A 12,978-nucleotide genomic window follows, 5' to 3' on the forward strand; every position below is an offset into this window, starting at 1 on the left:
GCAGACAAGGTCAAAATAGCTAATTTTGGCCCTTTCAGGGGCCATAACTCTGGAACCCATAATGGAATCTGGCCATTTGAAGAAAGGAACCAAGATCTTATGGTGACACAAGTTGTGTGCAAGTTTGGTTAAATTCAAATCATAAATGAAGCTGCTATTGTGCAGACAAGGTCAAAATAGCTTATACTGGCCCTTTCAGGGGCCACAACTCTCGAACCCATGAAGGAATCTGGCCAGTTCAAGAAAGGAACCAAGACCTCACGGTGATACAAGTTGTGTGCAAGTCTGGTAAAAATCAAATCATAAATGAAGCTGCTATTGTGCAGACAAGGTCAATATAGCTAATTTTGGCCCTTCAGGGGCCATAACTCTGGAACCCATAATGGGATCTGGCCGGTTCAACAAAGGAATCAAGATCTTATGGTGATACAAGTTGTGTGCAAGTTTGGTTAAAATAAAATTATAAATGAAACCACTATCGTGCAGACAAGAAATTGTTGACTCACAAAAATAGCAAATTCTGGCCCTTTAAAGGGCAATAACTCTAGAACCCATGATGGGATCCGGCCAGTTTTCGAAAGGAACTGAGATATCATGCCAATACAAGTTTTGTACAAGTTTGATTAAAATTGCTTACAAAATGTGGTCTCTATCTTGTTCACAAGAAATTGTGGACAGACGGACGGACGGACGGACGAAGGGTGATCACAAAAGCTCACTATGTCACTATGTGACAGGTAAGCTAACAAAAACTCTTTAAATATGAACTATACATGAACAATGGGTCATAAATTTTATCTTGTCTTACTCAGGCAATCCAACTGAAACTTGCATGATGGCATTTGCCTATAGCAGCTCACATTTCTATTGTACAATTTATTTGACCTGTCAAAACATGGACCCGACTTTCATTATATTCTGTTCGAGGCTTTATAAGATTAACATGAAAGCCGGGAACATGTTTTGACAGGTCAATTAAATAGTACAATACCATGTGTATTTATGTACTCAAAACTATGTCTAAGATATGACTTCCTACAGACAGACGGACAGATGGACAGGAAGATGAATGGACTATACAAAAACTATATCCCTCCACTTTTGGTCTGGAATAATGAAACAGCAAAGGCCATTTTAAAAGAACATAATACCTTTTTTTAAATTCAAGGTTAATCAAAAATCATTAATTTAAAATCAAATCACATTCAACTTACGTGAGTCATAAAAAAGACTTACATTTAAGACGCTAACTTATCTGGAATATCCCTGACAACAATAGACAGTGATATTACAGTAGAAACGTTACTTAAAGTATTATACTACTGCACCTAGTTGCATTAATGGACTGTAGAAAATCAATAGTGTTAAAGCAGCCTCACAAATCAACATGACATCTAACTACTTTCAGATCATACAATATCAGACTTTTATTCTGTCCACTAAAAGAAAAATTGTCCCCAGTGTTGACATATTTTCAATGCCTGGAAAGATTTTTTCTCTTTCAAATTTGCTTTCTTGTGTATCAATGCAGAGAAAACACAAATCAACTTTCAGGAATACAAAAGTACTATTAGCTAATGGAATCATGGAAAAGATTTTGGATAACAAAAATGAATGCAAAGTTAAATATACTGCATGAGTATACAATAGGTAAATGTTAGTACAGTTGAATATCATTACCTCGATACTCCGGATAGCACGATGTGTTTCCTCTCTATATTTTAATGGTATTATTTATCATTACCTCGATATGAGTAGCACAATATTTCGTTTAGCTCGATGGGATTTTTCAGTCCCGTCAACTTACATGTACTGTCTTTACACCTGGTTTTGTTGATATCACAGCTTGTCAAAAATACCCATGTTATTTGTAAGGTGTGAAAATCAACATATTGTTGTCCGGCGATGTATTAATTATAATCAGGTTTGGTTTGTTATTTAGTCTTTACTCCAATTTTAATGGTAGCAAGTTTACATTTAATTTTCAATAGTTAGTCTAAAACAGCGCTGTTTTCCAATATAACAATTAATATGGATGAAATATTTTTTCTGTTTGACGGAGTGAAAATCCGCCATTTTTGGTTGAGTAATAATATGCATATATAACTGACAAAGTTTCGTTATTGAAAAAAATTCAAAATGACTACTCAACCTACTGCATTCAGACTTGTTTAGGGAAGGACCCAGTACCCAACTGGGCGGATACCTAGCAACTCTACCGAGCATGCTTTTCATGGGGAAAGATCTGGTAAAACTTTACAAAGTTGTATGTAAAACAAGAGCTGTTGGAGGACAGCAACGCTCGACTATTCAACAGCCTTGTCAATTGAATGAATACAAAAGTTGAAAAAGGGGCATAATTTTGTAAAATGCAAAGTAGAGTTATTGAACCTCTGCACTGCATGTCATATCATGACAGTGAACAAGTGTGTGAAGTTTCAATTCTTTCCCATGAGTGGATACTGAGATACCAGCTTACATACAAAAACTTAACCAAAAACTGCTTAGTCGAAAAAGGGGCATAATTTTGTAAAAATGCAAAGTAGAGTTATGGGACCTTCACAGTGCATGTTAGATCATGACAGTGCACAATCCATTCCAAATTCAATTAGTGGATACTGAGATATCAGATTACATACAAAAACTTAACCAAAAACTGCCAAGTCGAAAAAGGGGCATAATTTTGAAAAAAAAAAAACAACAACAAAGAGTTATGGGACGTGCTTAGTGCATGTCAGATCTAAGTCGAAAAAGGGGCATAATTTTGTAAAAAAGCAAAATAGAGTTATGGAACCTGTGCAATGTAAGTCAGTTTATCACAGTGAATAAGTGTGTGAAGTTTCAATCTATTCCCACAAGTGGTTACTGAGATACCAGCTTACATATAAACAAGAGCTGTCTCCATAGGATGATACATGCCCCCGATGGCACTTTGAATGAATAGTTATGGCCGATGTTAGAGTTTAGGACCTTTGACCTACGGACCTGGGTCTTGCGCGCGACACGTCGTCTTACTGTGGTACACATTCATGCCCAATAATTTTAAAATCCATGCATGAATGACAAAGATATGGACTGGACACGCCCATCAATGCACTATCATGAAATATGACCTTTAACGTCTAAGTGTGACCTTGACCTTTGAGCTATGGACATGGGTCTTGCGCGCAACACGTCGCCTTACTGTGGTACACATTCATGCCAAGTTATTTGAAAATCCATATATGGATGACAAAGATATGGACCGGACACGAATGCACTATCATGAAAAATGACCTTTAACGTCTAAGTGTGACCTTGACCTTTGAGCTACGGATCTGGGTCTTGCGCGCGACACGTCATCTTACTGTGGTACACATTCATGCCAAGTTATTTGAAAATCCATCCATGGATGACAAAGATATGGACCGGACACGAAAGCACTATCATGAAAAATGACCTTTAACGTCTAAGTGTGACCTTGACCTTTGAGCTACGGACCTGGGTCTTGCGCGCGACATGTCGTCTTACTGTGGTACACATTCATGCCAAGTTATCTGAAATGGATGACAAAGATATGGACCGGACACGAAAATTACGGACAGACTGACAGACAGTTCAAAAACTATATGCCTCCCTTCGGGGGCATAAAAAAACTTTAACCAAATCAGGACGCGGAGGCCAACGCACGGGTGAGTCCAATAGCTCTACTATTCTATTAATAGTCGAGCTAACAAGAGCACCGCCTTGCGGGTGCTGACGCTCATCTGATTTTTTTTTTGTGTAATAGAAATATTGTCCTACCCATGATTTTCTAAGTCTAAAAAGGGCCATCATTCTTGCAACAAGCAGGATAGAGTTATGTTTCTTGATGTTCAGTGTCCACTTATGATGGTGAAAAACTGTTGCAAGTTTTAAAGCAATAGCTTTGATAGTTTATGAGAAAAGTTGACTTAAACATAATACTCAACCAAGAAAATGATTTTCTAAGTCCAAAAGGGGCAATAATTATTGCAAAAAGCAGGATGGAGTTATGTTGCTTGCTGTACAGGGTCAGCTTATGATGGTGAACAAGTGTTGCAAGTTTCAAAGCAATAGCTTTGATAGTTTAAGAGAAAAAGTTGACCTAAACATAAAACTTAACCAAGAAATATGATATTTTCTAAGTCCAAAAGGGGCCATAAATCTTGCAAAAATCAGGATGGAGTCATGTTTCTTGCTGTACAGGGTCAACTTATGATGGTGAACAAGTGTTGCAAGTTTTAAAGCAATAGCTTTGACAGTTTAGGAGAAAAGCTGACCTAAACATAAAACTTAACCAAGAAAACTGATTTTCTAAGTCCAAAAGGGGCAATAATTCTTGCAAAAAGCAAGATGGAGTTATGTTTCTTGATGTACAGGGTCTGCTTATGATGGTGAACAAGTATTCCAAGTTTCAAAGCAATAGCTTTGATAGTTTAGGAGAAAAGTTGACCTAAACATAAAACTTAACCAAGAAATCTGATATTTTCTAAGTCCAAAAGGGGCAATAATTCTTGCAAAAAGCAAGATGGAGTTATGTTTCTTGATGTACAGGGTCTGCTTATGATGTGAACAAGTATTCCAAGTTTCAAAGCAATAGCTTTGATAGTTTAGGAGAAAAGTTGACCTAAACATAAAACTTAACCAAGAAATCTGATATTTTCTAAGTACAAAAGGGCCATAAATCTTGCAAAAATCAAGATGGAGTTATGTTTCTTGCTATACAAGGGTCAGCTTATGATGGTGAACAAGTATTCCAAGTTTCAAAGCAATAGCTTTGATAGTTTAGGAGAAAAGCTGACCTAAACATAAAACTTAACCAGGCAACGCCGACGCAGACGCCGACGCAGACGCCGACGCCGACGCCGACGCCGACAACCGCTCAAGTGATGACAATAACTCATCATTTTTTTTCAAAAAATCAGATGAGCTAAAAATGAATACTATTTACTATTGAATTATGATGTTGTTTTTTTTCAATAAAATTAAGATTGTATTTATGTTTTATATTATTTCTTTCCCCTTTCAAACCCTCTAAAAGAAGCATGGAATGTAATACTAATAACAATATAGACGTCCTATACAGATTCAAAATGTAGTCCTAGATAAACAATATCATTACGTCAAACTTTGGATACGCTGATGCAACTTTTGCAGTCCCTTGAATATTGGGGTAACGGTATTTGACTGTACATCAAAACAGAGACACTGGAATATCACCTTAAATTGCCTTGCAGTTTAGGTCATCAACACAGTGACACTGACATACCAACTTAAATTGCCTCACAAATTCAGGTCCTCACCACAGTGACAATGGCATATCACCTTTAACAGTCTCAGGCTTTTGATCATCACCACAAGGGCACAGGTATATCACCTTTCATTGCCTCAGAGTTTAGCTCATGACATTGGCATATCACCCTGAATTACCTCAAAGAGTTGTGTGTGTATGTTAGGGTTTAACGTCTTTTTCAACAATTTTTCAGTCATAGAAACGACGGTCGTCTACTTTTAGCAGTCAGCACAATGCTCTACTTTATAGTGCTGCCTCACTGGAATATCATGCCATAGACACGTGAAGTGTCAGGCGATTATAAAAAAATTATGCTCAGAAAGCCATCTGAATATTGAAAACTGTACAAAATTGAAATATCAAAAATTTTTCATACAGTGAGTACCATAGTGAGGTTCAAGGTCAGTTTAGGGTTATACAGATGGTATGAAATGTTATCATGTCTATTTGTCACAAGGATTAGAAAGTTTTACTGAAACTGGTAAGATGTAGGGAAAGTGTGCCACCCCACTTTCAGAAATGTAGCCCTAAGGAAAAGATAAATGGTTCTGTCCAAATTGAATGATGGTTCAGTCCATTATAGAAATTTAGCAGGGTAAAGGTTAACAGTAATATGAAAGTTTGTGAGAAATATCAAAAGTAAAAAGTAAGAAAGATACATGTACGGCTGAGTAGCCAATACCAACCTTCTCTTTTCATCCCGAATTGTAGACACTTGTTGAACCGACAGAACTGACAGTTATTCCTCGTCATCTTGTTAATCAAGCACATCCCATTTGCTTTACAAACATAAAACAAGTTTTTCTGGACAGTCCTTTTGAAGAATCCTTTACAGCCTTCACATGACAAGACAGAGTAGTGGTAACCAGACCCACGGTCCCCACAGATCATGCATGCCTGGAAATGACCCTGACCTTCATCTGCGACCTCACTGGTAACGCCAACAGTCGTAGAATCTCCTGCAACAACTTCATTTGTCTGAGAATCGATGAAAAATTTTACCCCTTTGTATGATCCTTGCACTACATTTGGTGTGACAGGCGGAGAACTTATGTCTGTCTGTACAACTGTTTCATGATAGCCATCAGGCTCGGAGTCGTCCGAGTTTGTGTACTGTAAACTTGTGTCTGGGTCTGATTTTAGATCAACTGTCTCCATACTGGCTATGGTGCTCTATGTAACAAGCTAAAGCTGAAGTACATCAAATATTCACCTGAAAGAGAAATTTAAAACTTTAGGTAAATTCCTTCTTTTCATAAAGAAAATTTTAATGAAGGGAACTAATATAACTTTAAGACCTCTGTCAATGTTAATAAAGATCTAACTGCTGCAGTAATATTATTACAACATAATCAATCTATATTCTACTATTATTATCTATTATATATATCTACTATATTCTAGTCCATAACAACATTTTTCCATAATATAAGATAATACCATCCATCATAGATTGTTATAAGAACTCTGAGCATAGCAATAGGAACTTAAAATTTAAATTTTCTTAAATATCTTGAGATTACTACTTTTTAATTTTAAGTAAAAAATGAATTTTACTGGGGTATTTTCCATTCTAAATTTCACCCATTTCGAACTCTACTCTAATTTTTAGATTTCACTTTTCATTTCATTTACAGATGGACTGTCATAAAACTTTCTAGACATCTTAGTTAGCAAAAAGGCAACAATTCTATGTATAAATTTTGTAAAATTTCCAAAAAAATAATTTTTCAGAATTTATTATTTACCAGAATTAAGATACCAGTAATGGGCCATAATGAAAATTGGCAATTTCTGCACGAGTACATATCTCCATATTCGATTTCGGCCATAACAGAAACTAATTTTTCATAATCAGCGGAAAATGCCAAAATCAGATACGGAGAACATGTAAACAAATGGAAATTGTCAACTGTCATTACAGGTCCACTACCTTCAATGAGCCGCACCATGAGAAAACCAGCATAATGCATTTGCGACCAGCATGGATCCAGACCAGCCTGCGCATCAGTGCGCAGTCTGGTCAGGATCCATGCTGTTTTCGCTTTTAAAGCCTATTGCAATTAGAGAAACCGTTAGCGAACAGCATGGATACTGACCAGACTGCGCGGATGCGCAGGCTGGTCTGGATCCATACTGGTCGCAAATGCATTATGTTGGTTTTCTCATGGTGCAGCTCATTGTCTTTATGTTATCTTTATCACCAGCTGAAGTAGAAAATTATAACATACTGCATTAATTTTTAGTCTGAAATGAGGTAACACTATTTCAATATCACCAAATAGCCAAATTTGGTAAGGCCTAAAAAAAAATTCTTTGTTTCCGGTAACATGCTGAAAAAAATTAGGGTAGGTAGGTCGGAATTTTTTTTTTTTTTTGAAATTTTTTTTATTAAGGGGGACTTTTCGGAAATTATTTTTTTGTCAAAAAATGATTACAAATAAGGGGGTTATGCCTTTAGAGCATCAGTAAGTTGATTTCTAACATCACTGGCTATGTTTAAAGCATAAAAAGTGCAGTTTTGCATCTTTTTGTTAAAAAGTTGAAAAAAATATTCTCCAAGGCCATAAAAACATTTAGGGTTGGGCCAAAAATTTAGGGTAGGTCGGGATACCGGATACAAACAATTTTTTTTTTTACGCCTAAGGCATGATATCAAAGATATTCAACAGATTTTGTCCATATTCCTGCAGCAGATTTTATGACCCAGTAAAATTATGTGACATTCAGGTAATCACGAATACGGTCAGTCAAGTGTTTGGGTCAAAATCACCAAAGTGATATATCTTGACACTTAAGTGAAAAGCGCTTTTCAACCTCCTCTCATTACCTACGCTCAACGTGCTTAATTTCTTTTAGAAAAACAATTTACTAGTATTAAACTGGAGTGTCTTTCTTTTTATTTTACACTGTTCCGAACCCCCCCCCCCAAAAAAAACACTAGATCTACAAGTTAATCTTTGCAAAATTCCAAACTGTTCAGAACAAGCCGAAAAAGGCTTGAAGAGTGGTTGTTCTGTTTGGAACAAAGTTTTGTCTTGCATCACATGCACTTCTCCACTGTCGACCTTCTATTTTGTAGAAAATATCTAAAGCTTTTTTTCAAAATTATTTTGCCATTATGTTCATGATTACTGTACCCCCTGTTTCTCCAGGTACACTTAGTGACAAAAATATTACAAAACATGCACATTAAAAAAAGCAAAAGAAGAACTGAAGCCACTCAATTAAACAAGAGGGCCAAGATGGCCATAGGTCGTTCAAAAATGCGGCCTCTAGAGTGTAAACAAGATTTTTCTTCTATTTGGCCTAGTGACCTAGTTTTTTACCCAACCGGACCCAATTTCTAACCTGTCCGAAATTTCATGGAGACAAACATTCTGACCAATTTTCATTAAGATTGGACCAAACATGTGGCCTGAGTGTAAATAAGCATTTTCTTTGATTTTACCTAGTTTTTGACACCACATGACCCAGTTTCAAACTCGACCAAGTTTTCAAAGAGATAAACATTCTGACCAAGTTTCATGAAGATTGTCCAAAGCAAAAATGCGGCCTCTAGAGTGTAAACAAGATTTTTCTTCTATTTGGCCTAGTGACCTAGTTTTTTACCCAACCGGACCCAATTTCTAACCTGTCCGAAATTTCATGGAGACAAACATTCTGACCAATTTTCATTAAGATTGGACCAAACATGTGGCCTGAGTGTAAATAAGCATTTTCTTTGATTTTACCTAGTTTTTGACCCAACATGACCCAGATTAGAACCTGTCCATGATATCATGAAAACAAACATTCTGACAAAGCTTCCTGAAGATTGGTGCAAACAAGTGTAAACAAGCTTTTCCTTTGATTTTACCAAGTGACCTTGTTTTTGAACCTACATGACCCAGATTTGAAATCATAAAATACTTCATGTTACCAAACATTCTGACTCAAGTTTTATGAAGATTGAATCAAAAATGTGACCCATCGAGTGTAAACAAGCTTTTTCTTTGATTTGACCTGATGACGTAGTTTTTGACCCCACGTAACCCAGATAAAAAATCATCCGAGAATTCATGGAGACAAACATTCTGACCAAGTTTCATACACATCTGGTGAAAAATACAGCCCCTATTACATACACAAGGTTTATCTTTGATCTGACCAGGTGACCTAATTTTTGACCCATAATCGAACCTGACCTAGATGACCCATTTATAGGTTATAACACACTAAATAGCCACCACTATATATTCTATATAAAATGACAAGTTTTCACAATGCTGCAATACACACCTAGACCCATTTTAAATTTCTTTAGCTTACATTTTCTTGTAGATCAACATTAATACTGTAAAAATATCCAAAGAAAAATAGGGGTCATGTTTGATGCAAGAAAAATATTTCTGGTCAAACGGACACACCGAAATTTTAAAACTGAAATGACAATCACAATTTAGGGTAGGGGTGTATGAATAAATTTCACATGTTAAATCAGTTTGGAGTCTTTTTTCAACATGCAAATGCTACCAGTATGTCAAGTATAGCGCAATATGATTTCAACCAATATATAGCAATGATTTCAAGGAAAACCCTTCTTACAGCAAAAAAAAACTGAGAACTATTTGAATCCGCCATTATGCGACTACCATTTTTTCATAGGTGCTCAGGCTATTTATGTCTGTATGCCTATAAGGAAATATGCATTTTTTTTCAGCTTTTTTGCTCTCTATGTGAAGTTTCATCTATATTCAACTTATAAAACAAGTTTCAGCCCAAAACAAACCAGTAGTTTTCTCAAAATCACTATTTTTGTACAGCCATCATTTTGTCCAAAGACTGCGGTTTAAGCCGTTAAATTTGGCTGAATCACATATGTCATTAAACGCTGTTTTTTTCAAAAAACCCGTAAGATATTACATCAAATATACCACCAGCAAGTGCGGAATAGACAACCACACTGAAAAAACTTACAATTATGCAACTGTGATAAAATATAGAACAAAATTAGTGTTTAGTGAATTTTTTTTTGTTAAAAAAAAGCTTATTTTTCAGTAAAAAATGGGAAAATTGTCTTTTTTTTCATCTCAAATGCAACAATACTGCATACTTTGCATTCTATAGCTAAAGTCTATCTCATGGCCATGGTATTCAAGTTCTCTCCAACTATTCATGTCAAAATGTAACTAAAAAGGTGTTGATACTGCACACCTGGTCTCTGCTCAAATGGAATGAAATGGTATCTAAGGATATTACTAAGATCTTCAGATTTCACACCACACAGGTGATGGAGTTTCTAAAGGTCATTCTGATGTAGACAAAGTCAAGGAACTAAAACTGTGCACTTGAAAGATGTGAGGCACCTAGCAAATTCTCTAAAAAGGCAAATTAACCGGGCACCATTTAGTGACAAAATGTTCCGGGGTAAACAGAAGTCTAATCTAAAAACAGATTTGCTCTATCTATTAAATCTAGGTGTGTTTCAGAGCTATCAAGTGCACATAAGAAGTACAAAAGCAATTTGAAAGTAATAAAACACAAAATGCCTAATATAATTTCAGAAATAGTACTATGTTTCAAGGTTACTGTGGTACCTCATGTTCTAAATACAGCTTGGTTTGTTCTGGCAACTACAGAAAAGCAAAAACTATATGCTAGAAAATGTCAGGCTTAAAATGACTGATGATGATGAGACTTTACTCAGAAATGTATTGAAATTCTCCTTGGTCCAGAAAGCATAGAAAAAACTAAATTTTTAACATCTACACAGAAATGTGAAGCAGTGAACAGATCCTACAATGCATGCTTGCCCAAAATGTTACATTTCTCCGCAACTGCCATGGCCGTATCCATGGCCAATTCTAAGACTAAATCATGGGCTTGCTGACACTGTTATCCTTAAAGCTAGGGGTAAATGGTGTAAACTGTCACATGGCTCTTCTGTTATCAGACACCTTTTAAGAACAGAGTAACTACGACAAGATGCGTAAAACTACTAGGTACATATCGCGAGCAAGACGCAGTCGTTTGCATCACGCCAGTATAGGTACAAATTACATACAGATTTACACTTTTCAAAGGGTCTCACTGACCCCAAGCCTGACTTTTCTGGCACCCCACACCTAAAAGATCATGCTTAAATGCATAGAGTGTGATATTAGGATGAAATAAAGATGGTTATAAGTAAATTATTGTGCTGCCTTGTGCCAGCTGAGCCGGCACTGCACACATATAACAAGTTATATAACCGCACAAATGTAAATAAGCCTTGTATAAGTTGTGTATATAATAGTGCTATATTTATCAAAAATTTATCAAAAATAGTAAACTACTGTATACCATAGAATACAGTCCTTGAAAGAAAACTCCCTAAACTTATGGCCTGAGCATTGTCCCCACATTTCTGCTCAAATGTTCCGGGTTCACACAAAGAGAAAAATGGCATATATGCGACACGTGTAGGCCTTCGGGTATTTTAAAATATTTCTAGTGGCCTGACACATAAGTCTGTGCACATAATATTGTTTTCTGACAGTTTCTCCAGGCATTTTGGGGTTATTTTCCATAGCTAGGATTTTTATTTACTGTCGTACAACCAAGCCATTTCCGACACCCTTTTTCCCCCACCGGTATAGAATTATCATTTATTTTTTGCTTAATTCTTTCAAAAATCAATTGTCTGGGTTGATGTGCAATGTTTACAAAAAAATTTTTATTTGCAGACGACAGAAAATTTTAGTAATTCTACCGGGTGACAATTCTTATAGGTTATAACACACTAAATAGCCACCACTATATATTCTATATAAAATGACAAGTTTTCACAATGCTGCAATACACACCTAGACCCATTTTAAATTTCTTTAGCTTACATTTTCTTGTAGATCAACATTATAACTGTAAAAATATCCAAAGAAAGTAGGGGTCATGTTTGATGCAAGAAAAATATTCTCGGTCAAACGGACACACCGTAATTTTTACACTGAAATGACAATCACAATTTAGGGTAGGGGTGTATGATAATATTTCACATGTTAAATCAGTTTGGAGTCTTTTTTCAACATGCAAATGCTACCAGTATGTCAATATAGGCATGCAATATGATTTCAACCAATATATAGCAATGATTTCAAGGAAAATCCTTCTTACAGCAAAAAAAACTGAGAACTATTTGAATCCGCATTATGCGACTACCATTTTTTCATAGGTGCTCAGGCTATTTAGTGTCTGTATGCCTATAGGAATATGCATTTTTTTTTTTTCAGCTTTTTTGCTCTCTATGTGAAGTTTCATCTATATTCAACTTATAAACAAGTTTCAGCCCAAACAAACCAGTAGTTTTCTCAAAATCACTATTTTTGTACAGCCATCATTTGTCCAAGACTGCGTTTTAAGCCGTTAATTTGGCTGAATCACATATAGTCATTAAACGCTGTTTTTTCAAAAAACCCGTAAGATATTACATCAATATACCACCAGCAAGTGCGGAATAGACAACCACACTGAAAAAACTTACAATTATGCAACTGTGATAAAATATAGAACAAAATTAGTGTTTAGTGAATTTTTTTTGTTAAAAAAAAGCTTATTTTTCAGTAAAAAATGGGAAAATTGTCTTTTTTTTCATCTCAAATGCAACATACTGCATACTTTTGCATTCTATAGCTAAAGTCATATCTCATGGCCATGGTATTCAAGTT

General features: G+C 35.8%; 1 protein-coding gene across 1 annotated transcript in view; it reads right to left on the reverse strand.

The window, feature by feature from the left end:
- LOC123561017 (retinoic acid receptor RXR-alpha-B-like) overlaps positions 1 to 12,978 on the reverse strand; it is a 44,513-nt gene that overhangs the window by 22,962 nt on the left and 8,573 nt on the right. Inside the window, exon 2 of the mRNA XM_053552305.1 lies at positions 5,980 to 6,506. Coding sequence (XP_053408280.1) covers positions 5,980 to 6,451 — 472 coding nt within the window. The 5' untranslated portion in view covers positions 6,452 to 6,506. The remainder of the gene's footprint in view (positions 1 to 5,979; positions 6,507 to 12,978) is intronic.

This window comes from Mercenaria mercenaria, chromosome 10, assembly GCF_021730395.1.
Source record: "Mercenaria mercenaria strain notata chromosome 10, MADL_Memer_1, whole genome shotgun sequence".
In the NCBI taxonomy this organism is placed as follows: Eukaryota; Metazoa; Mollusca; class Bivalvia; order Venerida; family Veneridae; genus Mercenaria; species Mercenaria mercenaria.